General features: G+C 43.8%; 1 protein-coding gene across 1 annotated transcript in view; it reads right to left on the minus strand.

Annotated features, from left to right (window-relative positions):
• Positions 1-19,285, minus strand: part of PRRG4 (proline rich and Gla domain 4) — a 294,949-nt gene that overhangs the window by 98,897 nt on the left and 176,767 nt on the right. Inside the window, exon 3 of the mRNA XM_085648249.1 lies at positions 4,074-4,237. Within this exon, the coding sequence (XP_085504375.1) occupies positions 4,074-4,237 (164 nt within the window). The remainder of the gene's footprint in view (positions 1-4,073; positions 4,238-19,285) is intronic.

The raw sequence follows: 19,285 nt of genomic DNA on the forward strand, positions 1-19,285 counted from the left end.
AACAACAGGAAGATGGAATGTCCAGATTGCTTAGTAGGTCCCTTGTCCTAGTCAGGGTAATGGCCACGCTGTATTAGTTCGTCACAGAACAATGGGCCTTAATCAGGTGAATTTGGCCATGAGAATTGATTTTACTTCCTTTTTGAATGAGACAATAGAGGGGTTAAGTCTGGTTTCAGATGGTAAAGCATTCCAGATTCTTGGTGCCATTCCTGAGAAGGTACGGTTGTATGTTTTTTTCTTGTTGAATCTCTGTGGTTTTAGTAATAGTTTTTCCGCACTTCTGGAAGATCTGAGCCCACCAGAGATAGTCAACTTCTGTGTTAGATATCTAGGTGCGTTGTGGTGCAAGGCTTTGTGTGTCATACACGCTATCTTCAAGTGAATTCTGGCTTCCAGGGGAAGCCAGTTCAGTGATTTGAGGTCTGGTGAGATGTGTGCATTTCTTTTAGAGCCGGTGATGAGTCTCGCTGCGGCGTTGATTGAGGCTCTTAATGGTGCCGTAGTTGCTTTGGGTAGGCCGCAGAGGGAGACGCTACCGTAATCCACTCTGGGGATAACTAGTGCTTGTACTGCTTGCTTGAAGTCCTTGCTTGGAAGGAAAGGTTTCAGCTTCCTCAGTGTGTTAATCTGGTAGTTAGCTCCCTTTGTAGCGTTGCTGATATGTTTTTGCATATTGAGGCTACTGTCGAGGGTTATTCCCAGTGATTTGGCTGAGTCAACGATGATTGGTTGAACATTGAGTGCCGTCAGGTGTTTTATCCACTCTTGCAGTACAGGGACTTGGGCGGGTGGAGCTATAAGCAGGAATTCAGTTTTTTGGGCGTTAAGTTTGAGATGGTTTTTTGCCAGCCATATCTGGGTGTCCCCCAGCGTTGTGTTGAGTAGTTTGATGTCTTCTAAAGTGTTGATCTTGAGGTATAGTTGTGTGTCATCCGCGTACATGTGGTAGTGCACGTTAGATGCTTGAAGAAGTTCGGTGAGGGGTTCCATGAACAGGTTAAACAAAGTCGGGGATAAAGAGGACCCTTGCGGTACTCCTAGTGTAACTGGTACGGGTTTTGACATGGCGTTGTTGGCCTTGAATTGTTGTGTTCGATTTTGGAGAAAAGAGGTAAACCAGTTTAGCACTACGCCTGATAGACCCATTCTATGCTTCAGGAGATCCAACAGGTTCTCGTGCTTGACCGTATCGAAAGCTGAGGATAAGTCTAGCAGGATGAGTAGGCAGGCTCCGTTATGATCCAGGATTTGTAGCGCGTCATCAATTATGTGTGTCATGGCTGATTCAGTACTGTGACCTGCTCGGAATCCTGATTGGTATTTATTCAGCAAGTCAAAGTGGTCAATATGCCTTGTCAGTTGGAGGTGTACACATTTTTCCAAGAGTTTGGCTAGTGTGGGGATGTTGGAGATAGGGCGATAATTGTTTAGGTCAGTCGGGTCAGCCGTGGGTTTCTTTAGAATGGGCGAGACCTGCCCCATTTTGAGGGTGTCCGGGATGCAGCCTTGTTGAAGTGAGCTGTTTATGATCTTAGTCCAGAGGGGCAGAAGTAGTGGTGTTAGGTTTTTAACGGCGTTTGCGGGAAGAGGATCGGCAAAATGATTGGCAGGGTTCATGTCCCCAAGTATTTTACTTATGGCTTCTTCGGAGTATGTCGAAAAGGATGACCAGTTGGCGTCGTTTTTAAGGTTAGGCTGTGATGGGAAGTGGTACAGTGCAGTTGGCATTTCCGGGGATGACTTCGTGTGCGGTCCCGAGTGTAGGGTTAGATCATTGAGTAGATCAATCTTGATATTGTCTGTCTTCAGGGTGAAGAAGGCAGAGAATTCTTCACAGTTGGGTTGCCGGCAGTCTAAGTGTTGTGGACGATGATTTGTGTCCTTACATTGTGTTTTAATTAGTTCGAAGAGTTTTTTGGGACGATTTCTAGCCTGGTCTAATTGGTGGCTGAAGAATTCTGCTTTGGTGCGCTTGATCTTTCTGAAATATGCGTTTCTCTTTTGCCTTAGTGTATTTAGGTGGTTGGCAGAAGGAGTTGACCTCCAGGTGCGTTCCGCGGCTCGGAGAGAGCGTCTGTCATTGTTGAGCGTGTCATTGTACCACGGTTTTGAGTCCTTTATGGAGGCTCTCTTAAGTTGCAGGGGGGCTACCTCATTTAATATCCTGGTCATGGAATTAAGGTAGTGATTGGTAAGGTCAAGGACTTCCGACGATCCCGTGGGAGGCATAAGTAGGTTGTAACTGGGTGATGGAAAGGTGTTCGGGTTTATTTTTTTTGTATCTCTTTTCCAGACTTTAGGTTTTGTGGGTTGCACCAAGTTCAATTTCACTACTTCCTTAATAAAGAAGGTAATGATATGATGGTCTGACCAGTCACAAGGTTGGATCGAGACTAGCTGAGTGCAATCTCTTTTAGAGATTATTATATCCAGTATTGATCCTTTGTCGTGTGTGGGGCTGTTGCATATTTGGGTAAGGTCTAGGTCCGCTAAGAAGTTTTTGAGGCTATTCACCCCTACATCATTGTGGTCATTCCAATGGAGATTGAAATCGCCTAAGAATATTTGCGTATTTTGGCGCCCGTTGTTTGTTGATACCATGTCCATGACGTGCTCAATGAAGGCCAAATTGTCACCTGGTGGATGATATATCGTGTGTAAGGAGCAAAGTGGTTTGTCATTACTGGTGATGTTGAGGCATATGTACTCGCAGGAAGGGAATATCGGTGTAAGTGATCTACTTACTGAGATACTACTCCTGTGTATACATGCGATGCCTCCCCCTGTTTTATCAATTCTATCCAATCTGATGATGTTATAGTTAGGAGGTACTAGTATGTCAATGATAGGAGAGGAGGATTCATTTAGCCATGTTTCTGTAAGCAGTATCAAATCGAGATAGTAGAATAGAAAAATATAATTAGACACAGCAGAAATGGAAAGTAACAGGCCCGCATTGCAAGAATACGTCTCTGGGAAAATATGTAGATAAGCAGCACCGAGGCACAGTAAGATGGATGTTTGACCTTGAAGAGCAGTAAACATGTAGGGAGTAAAGCATTGCTAGGCTTCACAGAGACAAGCCAAAAACACCAGTAGTGTAGCAGTGGTGTGCATGTGTAACAAATAACGCATGCACATGAATCGCATTCCATAAACGTATGATTAGCTGTTTTTGAAGAAAGTATTACCTTTTGATTTAATGTTGTGCTTAAGGCAAATACTTGACCAAATATGGAAACGTATGACGCATTTGCAGTTACAAATGTATAAAAGAAACTGTCCGCCACATTGTAAATTGATGCTCAGATTCCAGTTCCATGGGGCAGACTGACATTCCATGCACTTTTATATAAACTCTGTACTATATTGCCAACAGAAGTCGTGTCGTCTTTTTCTTTCGTCAGGCAACACTTACTATGAGCAGATGGTTTCCGGTGCTCTACACCGGCACTTAATTGTCAACACCAGCACCCATGGCAGTCTGCCACATGGGGGCGCTGTATATTTTATTTAGAGATGAGCACAACAACAGTTTATAAATTCAATATACATTAAAAATGACTAATACCTTCCGCCGAAGCCATTTCTAATAGCTTTAGGTCCCTGGATTAGTCTGAATTGTCTCACTTTGTGCTGGTTAGTAGTTGTATTAGTATTGTCATTTGCAGCTCTGGCTGTGGGTGGTGCGAGCTGAGTGATCTTCTCACGAGGGCCCCTGGCACTTATTTCTTTACAAATTAAGCACTGCACACAAATACTGCACCCAGTAATGTCGGTACTTACTGTATGCGGGATTACCTCCTCATTGTAACAAAGGCCCCTATGGCAGCAGGGTTAGGGCAAACATGCAGACCCACGGAAATCTATTGCAGCCCTACATGTTTCTGAGTGATGTGACTGACATGTCTCAGTGGTGAAGTTCCGCATTGTTACCACTTTTGTTTCCTAGATTCTCAAGTGCACTGTTGCGTGCATTTGTCTCAGCCACAGCTAACTTTCCACAGAAGATACTAACACATGGTAAGCAAGACATCGCCAAAGCCGAAATAAAACAAATATATATTTACAGTTGTAACGTGGTCTTTAAAAATCTCTCGTGCTTCTTCATAATTGCACACTTCTTCGTAGCACTCTCTTTCAGGATTTCCAGGAACAAACATCTCAAAATCAAATCGGTTGTACAGCAGACTGCGGCTGAGGAACATGTTGGCTTCCTCCCCACCAGTAAACACTAAAATGTAAATAGAAATATAAAAAAACTATTAAAGGCACATAAGACACAATAGTTATGATGTGAAATGTATTTTAGCGAGTAAAAGTCCTGTATTTCAGAACATTTCCAACAAAGTCTTTGTTTTGAGAAGGATTTAATAAGAGAGTTAGCTTGATTCCCATCAAAGTCTTTGTTTTGAGTAGGATTTAATGAGAGGGTTAGCTTGATTCCACGTTTTAGCAGCGTTGGAAAACAAGTAAATCGTAGGACAGGACGATAGTCATTAACCCAGGATCACACAAGTTGGTCAAGCGCAAAGCAAGGATTACAAGAATCTCAGGTCTTCTGGTTCCACAAATTCCCATATCAGTTGTTTTTCAGTGAAGGCCAGGCTCCACCAACGAGGGCCTGCTAGCTCTCCAGCTGCCTGTAAGGAGTCCTGTGTGCAGCCTAGCCCACTAAACTAGAAGCTTTTGCTAGGTTTAATGAATGTACGTGTACCAAAACTGAAGAGCCAGTATTTGAGACGTAAATGTGTATATTTTCAGGACTCTTAAGCTGAAGTTTGTAGAAAATGGTTGAATCTCTAAAATATATTTAACGCTGATGTTTGAGTGATAAATCATACAGCGTGTGAGAGACTTATTAATGGTAATACAAGAGGCATTGCTGCTATAACTGTCATGTATTAACCACGTACATACATTTCAAATTGATGAAGCCTTTTTGGCATGACTGCTGTCAGCCCTGCGTAATGCGCCGAGGTGATCACTGCTGGTAATCTTGCACGGGATTGCCAATAATGTTCTCTTGTCTGGTGTGCTCACTATTAACACACTAATATTACTAGCAGCTCTGGGTGGTTTTCATCTAACATAAGTAGCTCTTATCACAGAAAAGGCTGAGAACCCCTGAATAAAGGTCCGCCCATCTTACCCTCATGCACTGAAGAGCTGCCAAGGGGACATCTTAATCAGAATAGTGAATGACAGAAGTCCTGTTAAGAAATGACCAGGCAGTGAGGCCTGCCTGCTAAGCACAACCTTTGTTCAGACATAGGACGTAGAACCATACAACATTATTGTCAGCCAATTACAAGTCTTGCATTTACTTTTATTTTCATGAATGATCAGTAATTTATCATAACTTTTTTGGTTACCAAGTTATACCATAAAACATAGCCAATGTGTTAAAGTTATGAAACGCTGGAAATTCAGCATTTTATTCCTTACAAACGAGTATTTTATTTTATTAATCACCACATTTGTGTAATTTGAATACATCCATTATGTTTAATTTCAGCCTTTCATCTTTGAGTGGAATTGTTACCCTGTCTTTGTCAAATATCTAAATTGATAGCGAAAGAAGGAGGTCTTACAGTTGAGCCAGGCATTAGGGCAGAGTGGAGAGGCGGATGGCTAGGGAAACAGACGACAACAATACAAAAACAAGCATTGGCATAGCCAATAGGTCTCGCCTTTGGGACCTTATAAGTGTTTAGCTATGCAACAGTTGCATAACTAAATACTTATAAGGTCTCAAAAGCGAGACCTATTGGCTATGCAAAGCGGCCGTGAAAGTGATCGCGATCACGATCAAACATCAAAGCGGCCGTGTGGCCGCCAAAGTGAAAGTAATCGCGGTAAAGCGCGGCGCGCGAGCCCGCGCACATGCACTGTAGCTCTAGGCTGGCCTGATAGCACTTTTTGGAGCCCTCTCAATAAGTCTCGCCAGACCAGCGCATGCGCTGGGTCAGGCGAGACCTAACAAGAAACCGAGCAGGTAGTGGCCAATCCTGACGCTGCTCTCACAATCCTGACGCTGCTCTTATACGCAAGAGCAGCGTCAGGATTGGCCTTAGCGTCCTCGATTTGTGCTCCCAGGGAGACCGGGTTGAAGAAAGCTCAGTGGGCATGTTGGTTTAGCCGTCCTGGGAATACCAGCCAAACTGACATGTGCACTGATAGCAGTGCACCTACCATTCCTCCTGGTGACTGCCCTCACGATGGCCCTGCCCCCAAGACTCGGTCTGGCCTATAACTTGAAAAATAAAACGATAATAAACCTGTTTTATTATTTTTTAATTTTTCAAGTTTTGGAGCTTCTGGCAGGAGGAGGACGCTCCTCCGCCATAGCTTAGTCAATCTCAGCGCATGGATTTGTAGAAAAGGCGTGTTCTTAGGTTCTCCGTCTGTATTTTGGCAAGACTGCTCAGTGACTTAAGGCTGATTGCCGTAGTGAGCCAGGAGTTACAAGTTCGAATCCTGGCAACCCGAACTCACCCTTTTACCCTGCTGACAAGGCAAATTTAGAACAATTAATTTTGGTTAGTATTACATGCTATTTATAGTGCCTAGAAAGGGCGCTATGTGCCTAAAACACCCCTCAGAGATCACACATGGCCTGTATTGCTAAAAGGGTGCAGTTAGCCTGTCTGCGCCACGGCACGCCTTTAAGCAGGTGTGCCGGGTGCAGAGAAAGTGCGCCCTATTATGGAGAATGAATTGCACTTCGAGCAGCCACAAACTCGCTCTGCCCATGGGGACAGAGTATTCAACTGAAATACGGAGCAGGGGCCATATTACAGAAAGTGGGGGTGCAATAGGTATATGCGCCCACTTTGTGTTCCCCCGGGGCACTTTGGTATTACAGCAGGGGCCGCAAACACTTATGCAGCTCCTTCTGTAATACAGATAGCGCTGGGCACATATAGCACCAGTGCTTCCTCAGGAGGGCATTACCTCATTTGCATGGAGGTGAAAATCCATGCAAATAATGGAATCTCTTTGCCTCTACTTCCACGCCATATTATGGATGTGGGTGCAAAGGCAAAGAAGTTGTCTAGAGGCGAACTGAAAATGCACCATAAAAAGGTGGTGCACTGTGAGTGCCCCCCTCACTCACTCCACCTGCCTGCAAAGGGATCTCTAATCCCTCTTTCAAGCGCAGGTGGGTTAGCGCCTGTATAAGTGAAAAATTGAGAGGCTTTGAAGTAGCCGCTACGTATTACATTTGAATGCGCTGCCACAGGACAGCACAACATTGCGACTGCCCTCAGGGCAGTGCAGTCACTGTAATAGGGTGTACTTTCCCTGTTTGCACACGGTGCACCTATTTAAAGGTGCACCGTGGTGCAAACAGGGAAAGTGCACTGTATCTGTGATATGGCCCCGGCTGTTTAAAAGCTTCTCTGTGTTTCACCATGCAGGAGGTAACCGGTCTGCATTTTCAAAAGGGGTTAGAGAACCCCTTGCAGGTGGTTGCAGTGAGTGACTGCACGTGGCTGCAGGGGGATGTCTGGGGGGTCCATGGGACCCCCTTTTACCCATATTGGGGCTGCCCTCAGGGAGTGCACTGAAAGTGTGTCACCTTTTTGTGGAGCACTTTCAGTGTGCTTTCTAAGGGCGTTTGCCTCTGCATCCTCATCGGTAAAATGGTGTGGGCTCAGAGGCAAAGTGATTCCCTCATTTGCATGGGGCCACACCCCCATGGGAAGGAAGGAACACCCTCTCTCAATAGCACTGGAGCTACATATGGGCCAGGGCTATTGCATTACAGAAACAGCCGCACAAGCGTCTACAGCCCCTTCTGTAATACCAAAGTGCCCCGGGGGCATGTGAAGCAGGCGCAGACAGGGCTGGACTGGGAACCCAAACTGGCCCGGGCAAAGAGCTCGGCCGGCTCCCATGGCAGCGGCAAGCTGTTTGCCAGGGCCGGTTTGGGCCGATTTTGTAGCTATGCTGCAAAAACGGCCCTGTAACAAAAACGGCCCCCAGGGGCCCAAAATCGGCCACCACCCTAGCGGCCCACCGGGGAAATGCCCGGTGCCCACTATGGCCAGTCCAGCCCTGGGCACAGATGTCCATTGCGTCCCCGGAGCCCTTTCTGTAATACGGCTCACTGTTGTGTTGCCTTATTTACTTTTTAGTTATTTGCATTTATTTGTCATTTTGTGAAGCTCATACTCCACCCAGCCTGGTTCCAGAGAGCTGTAGCATAAGAAAAGTATGAGAGCACCTAGGAAAGTCAACTATGCGTGACAAATAGCAATATAGAACAGATATCTACAGAACGGCAATGGTCAGAAGTAATGGAGGATTACAATACGCGCAATGTACACAGGTAATGACGTATATATTACCATGGGGCGGGAGATAGCATTATTACCACACAGAGTACGAGTTCTGCATTTTCAAGTATGCAAACAAAGGAAGCACAGAAACAGATCGCATGCGGCATATGGGTCAATTCAGATATGATCAGTGAGCAAGTGAAACCTTAAAAGACTAAATATTACAGGTGAAGGTATCGACTGGCGCTTCTGATCTCTAACGCTAATCTGTAGACATGGGTGGGCTAAGATCACACTTCACCGAAAAGAGAAAATAGTTGCATATATCACAAAATGCTTTCAGTCAGAAAAAACGATTTTTCGAATCATGGCAGTATATAAGCGACTATGCTGCCTGTTTTATGATTTATTTCTAATCATTTGTACTTTGAAACTCTATCCTTAAGTAGCTCAAAAGTGTGGGTATATATGCCTAATTATTTGGAATTGCTGTGCCACTAGAAAAAGGGCACTGAAGCGTCTCTTGACTGTACAACTGTCATTTACGGTTTGCTTTCTCCCACTCCATTGGATGGGGCAACAGGTTAACACATTTTAGGCATTCATTATCTTCAACTGTGAGAGATGGCATTTTGCCTGATCAAATGTGCACATCTGCCTAAACAGAATTGCACTTGAGTGCCAGAAGTCGTTGGCCAATACATTAATTTGCCCGTGCTTTTGTCTTCCCCTTCTTTATTTTTTTATTATTTTTTAAATCATCCTGGTCTTCAGAATATAGTTGTTCAAAGTCAACAGAATGTTTTCTTTGTAGTAAGAGTATTTTTTCCCCCCTGTGTGTTCATATAAACTAGTATACCTAGCTGCTAGTAACTATTAAAACTATGTCATTTGTATTTCATTTTTTTATTGCATGTATATGGCACATTAAGCCAGCATTTTTTTAAAAAAATCTTTGTGGCGTAACTTGCAATTGAAAAAGTAAGTAACTATCGCACCAGCTGCCAATGCCAGATCTGTTGACTCTGCCAAGGCTTATTTTTCATTGCTGTACTTGTCAAAGGCCATAGAAAAAGGTTCTACAGCTGGTTTGGGAACCTTTTGCCTTCAAAAGGAAGTTTAGGTTAAAGTAACCTTTGTGCTGACATCTTCTAGCTAAAGCTGTGCAATGAAACAACTGTACTTGTAAAACCTAGCCTCGTTTCATATTAAAAGCTGTGATTTCAGAACTTGCCTTTCATATTGCATCAGTTTGTACCTATGTCCAAGGCCTCCCTGACTCCTGTACGTCTAATCGAAATGGCATGGCACACTGGCAAACAGCTACTGTCTAGACACATCTATTATCCTGCTTCTTGCTATAGAGATTGTGGGAAAGACAGTAGGAGCAAACAAACCCATAGCAGGCCTGATTTCTGAAAGATTGTGCTATAAGTATGAGTGTGTTGATCCTTTAGAACCTCTGGCTTACTCCAGAGTCCCAGGAGTAAGCCAGGATACTCCAAGAGGAAGTTACAACAAGTCTTTTTGAATGGGGCCCAGCAAATTCTGGATAATCCCATGTGTTTGGAAGTTATGTAGGTAAGGTGGGAAGAGAGATGAAGGGACAGCCTGTTGTTAACCTCCAAGCCATGAGCAACTGAGCATGTTCAAAAGAGGCAGCACATTCCATGGACCCACAGGGCATGAAATGTAATGACAGGTCCTAGGCATTTAAGTATGTTATGTATGTATGTAGTATTTATAAAGACTAAACCTAGCCAAAATGATACAGAAAGAAAATTCCAAAAGGAATTTTTACAGATATGGCAGTATTACTAGCCTATCTCAACTACAAATTGGTAGTCACATGGCCCTAATCCTAAGGACAGGCGTACATAACATTATTCCACAAAAGGATGAGCGTACCAACATTTCAACACAAAACACACAGAATCCAATTGAAATTAATCCACAAATATATTGACATTGAACATATGTGTATATATTATTTATTATACTGAGGTCGACCCGTAGTGTGAAATGCAAGTGCTGGAAAGAAGTGCTTAGGTGCCCCCTGAAAACCTACCAACCCTGGGATGGTCACTTACTTGCTTTAGGCAGCCTGCCACCACCAGACATGTGTCTGGACCCCTGGGTCGAGAGCCCCTGCTCTCTGAGGCCAGACACAAAGCACATCCTGTTTGGAGGTCTGATGTCTCCTTCCCCAGGATAAGCACAGTGCTTGAGTGAGTGTATTGCGACCCCAGCCTCTGCTGCTAGCAACAGATGGCAGCCCTTGATCTAAACTACCACTTTTGGTGGGAGAACTAGCGGAAAACTTTGTGAGAAAAGAAGGTGTGCCCCCTTCGCCAACTCCAACCCTCAGGTGCTGGAGGCAAAGTGAAGCATATTTTTCAGTGGTCACCATCTTGAAGATGGTGGGACTTATCAAATCAGGGCTAGGGCTATGCCCCCCTCCCACAGGAGGGTTGCATAATAGAGGGTGCAGACACACCAGTTAAGGAACCCATTGGTCCCTACATGTCACTCCTCTGTAACACCCCTAAATCCAGTATTTAGGCGGCACCCTCAGACCCTGAAATCAGATTCCTGATGACCTATGATGCCCGGATGCTGAAGAGTCGCATCAGCAAGAAGGAAAAAGGACTAGTGACTAACATGGCGCGAGCCCTGCCGGCCTGTCTGCTGCCAATCAATCAATCAATCAATTATCAATCAATCAATCAAGGGTTGGCAAAGCACAACTACTCACCTTTCGAAGTGCTGGGGGCGGTGGGGAGCAGATCTGTCAAAGTACTGGGGTCATTCAAAGAGGCAGGTCTTGAGGTCCTTCCTGAAATGGGGTAGCCCTCTGCTATAAAAGTCAACTCGCCCTGCAGGCCCAGCGACCGTCAAAATCCTGAGAGGACTGCCTGCCTTCAACAAAGACTCTAAATCTCTCGTAGACAGTGGACCCGTCCAGAAGAGACCATCTTTAAAGAACAAAGAACTCTGCCCTGAGGAACTGAAAACCGCCTCCGTATCCACCTCTGCACCTGACAGCCAAGGCCCGAATCTAAGTAGCCCACCGGTCCTGTGAAGGCTCCCCAGCGATTCTGAGCCAGAGTCCACCGTGGGCTGACCCCGGCTGGACTCTACCTCGATGTCTGCAGCCTCAACCCGAAGACACCCCCTGACCGCGACCTGCCCGGTAAGCTGTTTCCCGACGCCAAAGGACACCCCTGCACCTGAAGCCCATGGGCCTTGATGAGCTTGACCAATTGTGTCCCTATATCCCCTAGTATCAGAACTTACCTGGGCAGCTGTGGGTTCTCTTTTTTCCGTCTCCTGGCCTGATCCTGCAGCCTCTTTTCAAAACCGATCTACCTCACTGAATTGCATTGGGCGCCTAATACTATGTTGGCACTCTGCACCCAGCCGCCCCATTGCCGCTGAGGGTGTAAGTTTGGTTCTGCCTTGTGGCCCCGTGCCTACTTTAGCACCAGGAGACCAACTCCTGATACTGCTTTACTCACTTGTGAGCAGTGCATCTTCGATCACCCCCAATCTCCATTGGTTAATATTGGGTGCCCAACCCCGAGTTTGACCTCTGCAACCGGCCGCCCCTGTGTAGCTGGTGGTACAGTCTTGGTGCTACACTGAACCCTGCCTGATGTTAACCACAGACCCCGAAGACAGGATTTGTAATTCGTGTACTTACCTGCAAAACTGCATTCTTATTTTTACCCATAGGTTAAGATTGCTGAACTCAAAAATTGCACTGTGTCTATTATTGAAAGTGAAAAGTATTTTTCTTTAAAAACGTACTTACCTTTTAACCTACATCTTGGTCTTAAAATAAATCTTGAAAGAAGTTTATTTTAATAAAATTGCTGTGGATCTCCTTTTTGAGTTGTGTCATTTATTAGTCACTGTGTGCATAACAAATGTCTTATGCTCCTCTGTGCTAGGCCTAATGCTGCTCGCCCACACTACCACAAATAGCGCACTTTGTGTTTACATTCAGCCCTGTACACTGCTGGGGAAATCACTGGACTCTTTACACCATATAACCACTTAGTGGTATAGCACATAAAGTACCAGCTTCCTACAGTGAGTCTATCTTGACCTCAACTGAGAGTCACAAGTGTGTGTGTGAGAGGTGATGGAGACAGGTGTGTATTGTCAAATAGTGAGCAGTTTGGATTTTTTTGAAGAAATATCCCAGTGTATTTGATCCAATTCGGGTTGTCTTAGAAATTACACTCACAATATAAAATTGAGGAAGGGCGCAACACCTTTTGTTTTGAAAGTAAGAATGCAGATTAATGTGCAGGATGCTGTGAAAATTGTTTTGGAAACATCAGGTAAGGATATATCATTGTCTCTGTCAATGTCTGAAACCTGTGACTGTGGCTCGAAAAGCCAATAGAGACATAACACTTTATGTTGACCTAAGAGATTTGCATAGGGAGAAAGTTGTGGATGCATTTTTACTTTTAAATTTGGTGGAAATGCTTTCCACAGTCACAGATACCAAGAATTTTACCACATTGGATTTGGCATCCACGTACCACCAAATCAACCTTCGTGAAAGTTCACAAGACCTTACCGCTTTAATAACTCCAACAGGTTCATATAAATTCCTTAGAATGTCATTTAAGTTATTCTCCGCGTCCTCCATATCTCAAAGAATAATGCACAGTTTGGTAGGGTATCTAGAAGGAGTGGCATATTTGCAAGGCAATTGTGTTGTTGTTGTAAAGACATGTGAAGAACAAAACCACAAGGTGTGACGTGCGTTGGAAAGATTGGAAGATGCTGATATGACCCTGAAGGAAAGCAAGTGCAGATTTAAAAGAGATAGCATATCATGCCATACCAAATCTCAAGGAATGAAGGAATTAATTAATAGAATAGTAATCTTGAGACTCCGACAAGTAAAGAGGAACTAGTCTCACTTTTAGGCAAGGTGGAGTTTTATAGTCATTTCATACCCAATCACTCTGAAAAGACTGTAGCATTGAGAGAGGGGTGCAAGTTAAAGGAGGTCTTAGCATGGACCGTGAGATGTCAAGTGTAGTTTGAAAATCTTAAAATGACCCAGATTTAAAAGCTTTCATCCAAGGTAGGACGATGACAGCTGTGACAGGTGTAACTTGTAAAGTGCTGGGTGACGTCTGTTGCAGAAGGTGGGTCAATGTGAAAGACTAATATCCTTTGCCTCCAGAATGTTGAAAGGTGCCAAAAGCAACTATTCTATAATAGAGAAAGAGGCACTGGCTGTGAGTTACAAAATGTAGAAGCTTTCTATGGGGTTATGTGTTTACAATTAAATCTGACCATAATCCTCTCTCTGATTGAGATCTGTACACAAACATTATAGACTTCTTATTTGTGCGCATCATGAGGTGGGTTATTAAATTGCATGCATATACATTTAATGTTGAATACAATTCTAGGTGTTGCAGACTGTTTGTCTTGGTTGCTACCTATTGATTCTGAATCTGAGGTGGACATTATGGATGATGAGATCTAGATAGATAAAAATGCATGTGAGCAATTCAGGAGGTAGAGTGGAATTACTTGATAAGATGATGGCCAGACAAGAATATTATGGATTTAGAACTTCCGAGGTAGGTGAAAATACAGTTGACAGAGAGGTAGGGGTTATTGTTCTACTTAGAGTGTGTAGAGACCTTGACTGTGGACCGTGGGAAGACATTTCTGTGGATATTATGGGGTCACTCAAGGGTGAAGGAGTCACTCCCTATTTGGTAGTGGCCATGGATATGTAATCAAGGTTGCCACAGATTTCTTGTATGATAGATATCACATCTGACACAGCCATAAGATTATCAGAAGAGTTATTGTGGTGTGAGGAAGCTCCCAGTGTGTTACTTGCAGACAAAGGTGGACAGGTATGTTCTAGTAATGGTTGGCAGGTATGTTCTAGAGGGGTACAGGAGTTCATGGTGAGCTTTGGGATTGTATACAAAAATGTTCATTGTACCATCCGGATACTAAAGGTATGGTAGACATTTAGGGCATTCAACTTGTGAGGGTAAGCAAACTTTTACAAGCGAGAATAGTGAGATACAAATTATCCCCTCATTCTACCACGACCAAGACTCTTTTAGAGCTTTTCCATGACACAAGACCACACACTAGATTATTTCCTGGTACAATCAAATGGAGAAAAGGTTGATTTGGCGTCTGAGTTGTGGATGCTTGGCTTGCAGAACTGATGAAATTAGGAAAGGGATAGAAAGGAAAAAGTACTTTGATGAGTTTAAAAATGTGAAGATTGGCAAGTTCAGGTATACTACCTAGTCAAAATTTCTGCTCCGGGGGCGGAAGGTGGGAGGGGAGGGGGCAAAGAATCGTCACAATACACTGAACGAATGGTGGTAGTGAAAAGTTTGAATAATGCGTGGAAACTCAAGGATAGTCATATTTGGAATCTAAGCAGGGTGGTGTTACTTAGCAAGAGGTCTCAGACGAAAAGGATGAAAGGATACCCTCTCATAACACTGGAGACGGGTTCAGCGGGATTTCAAGATGACGCGCATTCAAGCAGAAGGGATCGTTTGGACAAGAGTATGCAGATAAAACCAAAGTAATCGAAGAACTTGGTTGATTGATTTGCTTTTGTTTTTTATTTTCATGATATGCATTTTGGTATGGGGTGGGGTGGGTACCTTCTTCTATTCTCTCTGTGCCTTTTCCTATGTTTTGTCCATATTTAAGCTTGTGTTTCTTTTCTAGTGTTCAGTCCTGGTGTTTTATAAAAGAGGAATGTGTGGTGTCTTGGCTCTTCAATGTTTCTTACCGGTGAGCTTCCTCTGGAATCTTGAGACCTCATGATATCTTGAGAGTATTATGATGTTTAGTTGCTGAAATCAGTTGGCGGCTGAGGTTGAATAAAGAGCGTGCCTTTATCTTTTTTCTTATTGTAGTTCGATATTATCTGCAATGTTTCTTAATATTTACTGGTTTTATTTATTTTGGCAAAAAGTGTATATTCGTTTTGTGAATTACTCAATTGTTGGAATTTTTGTTATGTTTAAAGACTAATTTTTGGAAGTGCTTTTCTTTTATAGGAATGTAAAACCTTTAAGTTTACCGATATGTTAATTGGGAATTCTAAAATACAGGTTACTGTTTCACAATATTTATTTATGCATTTATGCAATATATTAATTTCTTAATGTGCCCTGTACTTTGACACAAGGCCTAGCTGCCGTCCTAGGAAAATAAAATGTGTTCTTATGTGCAAAGTCTATTAAACACGGTTCCCACTGAATCACTGTTGGGCCCCGGCTGGTTACGAGTTTTAAGTTAACACGGGCAAGGGAGTGCTTCAATTCTCCGCAACCCGTAAAATAGTCCATTCTCTGGGGTATTCGCCGCAGCTGATTCTCGAGCAGGGTGCTCTCGGAAAGTAATGTAGTTTACTAGAGTTTTTAAATGCAATGTTTACAGTGACTCTACCACTTCCTCTTGACAGTTGCAACTGAGAGGAAGCAGATACAAGACCCCGTCGCCGCTGCTGCATAGTCAACAGTCAGCCCACAAGAACGAGCTTTTAAGACGTTATTCCACGAGCGTGGAACTGTGGCGGGCGATAACTGTACTTCCTGTTGGAGCGAACATTGCTGTCTGAATAACGTGAAACAACTTACACGCCGTCGACATCAGCTCAGCAGACAAAACCTGTGGGCGGACTTACCGGAGCGACTGCCTGAAGGCTGACATTATGCCCGCAGCGGCCATGGTGGCCTGGGGCCCAGAGCAAGCTCGAAAACAATGCACTCTTTTGGCATCTGGGCTGGTATTATTGTATATAGCGCTTTACACCCCTTTGTGCGGTTCCGAAGCGCATTTCAGACGGGCAGCAGCATGAAACACATGAAAGTGTGTTGTTGCAGTGGTCGAAGTGGGGAAAAAACAGTAGGGGAACTGTGGGCGGAGAATCAGAGGGCGGGAATAACCTGAGGATTGGACCAGGGGGCGGAGTTAGAGGTGTGGCCAGGAACATCCCAATCTTTAGTATTTGTTTGGCAGGTCACTGACCAGTTATAGCTTATTATGTTATTTAATTCAACCAATGGATACACGTGATTATTTAACGATTAGTATGAGTTATTGACATTAAAATAAATTCACAAAGTGGGATATGTTTCTAAATATAGAATGTCCCAAATATGCTTAAAGTGGAAGCACAGCCCTTTGTTTCTGAGCCATGGAGTTTTTTTCGTCAGCAATATACACAGAGACAATCAATTTTACGTGTGTAAATCACTGTATAGGAAATGTTACATAAGACCAAGGACTCCAAGGTGTAGGAGTCACATGACAACCATACTAGTAGACAGTATAGTTTAATAGTGATTGATCTGGAGAGACACAAACTCAGAATTTAAAACTTAATACCTTGATTGGGGGTTCTCTTTAATAATCATAATCGATGTCTATCCAAATGAACACTTTTTGCAACATTAGGATAAACAAAGGCTTAGGGAAAAAACCATAACGCTCTAGTTTAAACCTTGCAGTTTGTATGCAGCTCTTAGATGACAGTCAATAGCTCACTGTTCTTTGTTAGGATTTTAACTTATAAACTTCAAGTAACAAAAGGAGCTCACTGACAAAAGCAATAACCCACTGACCTATTTACATTATGTGCACTTTGTGATGGTTATGGTACATTTTTTTTGCAGCAGGCACATTAACCCTCTGCGCTATCTTTCCATGAGTCAAAACTTCCACTAGACAAAACTCCGATCTTGCTCTAGGAAGAAGTTTATTCACCGGAGTTATCATGACATTTTTATTATTGTCGAAAATTGCTGGAGGTCAGGAAGGAGGCAGCAAGTGCATTTAAAACCATATTATACTTGCAAACATGAGGGCCCCACCCGAAGTCAGCGCCCAGTGCAATTGCACCACCCTAGAGCCGCCCTGCTCAAAGGTCCAGTGACCTCAGTGACAGAGTCACTGCTACTCTAGGGTGTGCTGCTTCCTAGGCCTGTTCGCAAGACTGGAGGTGAGCTTCATTATGGATTGTGGTGGACAGGCCTTCAAGGTTAACCCATATTTGCCACCACTAGGGTCAAGCTGCTGGTGCTAAGACACCTGGGCATCTAAAGTCTTGCGAGGCCTTCTATGGTCTAGCACGGGAATGTGCTCCCTCAGGAGAATGGTCTGGGGGACTGGTCATAAAGGCTGAACCTGGTTCTCCCAGTTCTAAATTCGGCAGCTCTGACCACAGTGCTACATCCACTCCCCGCTGAACACCATACTGCCCCACTGAGAGAAAATCACACTGCCTTCAACTACAATCCAATTTGACCTGCTATAAACAACTGGATGCAACTCAATTCAAATTACGCACTAGGCAAGAGCAATATGCTGCCTAAAAGAAAAAGTAACAACATCCTGGAAAAAGCAAACACTCATAGGGTATGAAAGATTAAATAAAGCATATGAAATGTAAGCAGGAACAACATGGTGAACTTAACGCTTTTACACTCATTATTCAGAAATCAACGAGTATTTTTGCCTGAAAAGTTAAGGACATAACTACAGGGCCCAGAAAGCACCCATTTCAATGTCCACTGTTCATATGCTTACAAAACGTTAGCAGTATGGTTTAAAACACAAAGCCGCTGTACACATTTTGTTTTCCAATCCTCCCATCAACAAGGTATTGCAGTACCCCCAGGACTGGTGCACTTCCCCATTCGGGGAAAACAGTGCTGTTAAAAGAAAGACAAGAAAACAAAAGAAACGCTTCACTGGCAAACTCTGTAAAGTGACGCTAATGTGTTTGGGTGTGAATAAAACCAATCTGGCCACTTTAAGAACACTCTGTCTTGCTTTTAGTTATTTATTTTCAAATTTTGAACCGTTTATTCCCAAGGCTGCATGTTGGAATAGAAACATTTCAAAAATGGCATTTCCAGGAAAGTGGGGTTTTTTTTGCATCCATTTCACAGGGGAACAAATGAACGACAGGAAGAAAGGGTGAGAACCCTTTCTTGAGTCACGGATTCGTTAAGTAAGGAGGGGCTAGACAGAAAGAGAGGGAATAAGAGTAAGAAAGAGAGGGGGGAGGGGGCGATGTTAGCGTCAGAGCACAAGGGGACATTGTACCTTGTCTTGTCTGGGCAGGAAGCAAGAGACGGAGACCTTTTCCTTCTCTGCTCCCTGCCCGTCCCCGAACAGCCACTAATGCCAAGCCCTCTCTGCAGGCTTTGGATATTTCTGAGGTCCAGAGACGCATGTTCAAAATAGAAAAGTAGGGGAAAGGAATGTATAGAATTAAAGAAGTAGGGGCACGACGTGCCCTGTCGATCCCGCCCACTTCGACCACTGATTTGTTGTGATTCTTTGTAGGAGGTGTTTTGATGTCGTGCGTGAATGACCAGAGAGGCGCTGTTATCTTTTCTTGAAATGCAGCACCCCACAGTGTAATGATGGTGTGAGGAGGTGTGAGAGACAGGCACGCAAATTATATTTATAATAAGGGCTAAAACATATAGGGGCATATTAACAAGGAACAGGGAACATTAACGCTAAGGGCGCTTAGCGTTAATTTTTTTAACGCCCGCTATCGCTGGATAATATCGACTGGTTATTGCGTTATTTACAACGCTAACCGCCTAGGCGATAAAAAATCCAGCGATAGCGGAATTTTGGGAGGTTATCGCTGGTAATGCAGCGATAAAACTACAAGGATAGGGATATCCTTGTTGATAGCCCATGGTGGATTTAGCCATGTAATTCACCTCCCATTGGATTACATGGCTAAGTCAGAAAATTAGCAGATGTAAAAAAGCAGCGTTAACCGTGGCTAGCGCTGCTTTTTTTGTCTCTAACAGTGTTAGCGTGAAGCTTGATAATAGGAGAAATGTCGCTTAGCGATATTTCTCCTATTATTTTGCTCTGGAACGCCCACTTTGCATCTCATTAGAGATGCAAAGGAAAGCGTAGTGAAAAAGGGTTCT

This window comes from Triturus cristatus, chromosome 3_2 (assembly GCF_964204655.1).
Source record: "Triturus cristatus chromosome 3_2, aTriCri1.1, whole genome shotgun sequence".
In the NCBI taxonomy this organism is placed as follows: domain Eukaryota; kingdom Metazoa; phylum Chordata; class Amphibia; order Caudata; family Salamandridae; genus Triturus; species Triturus cristatus.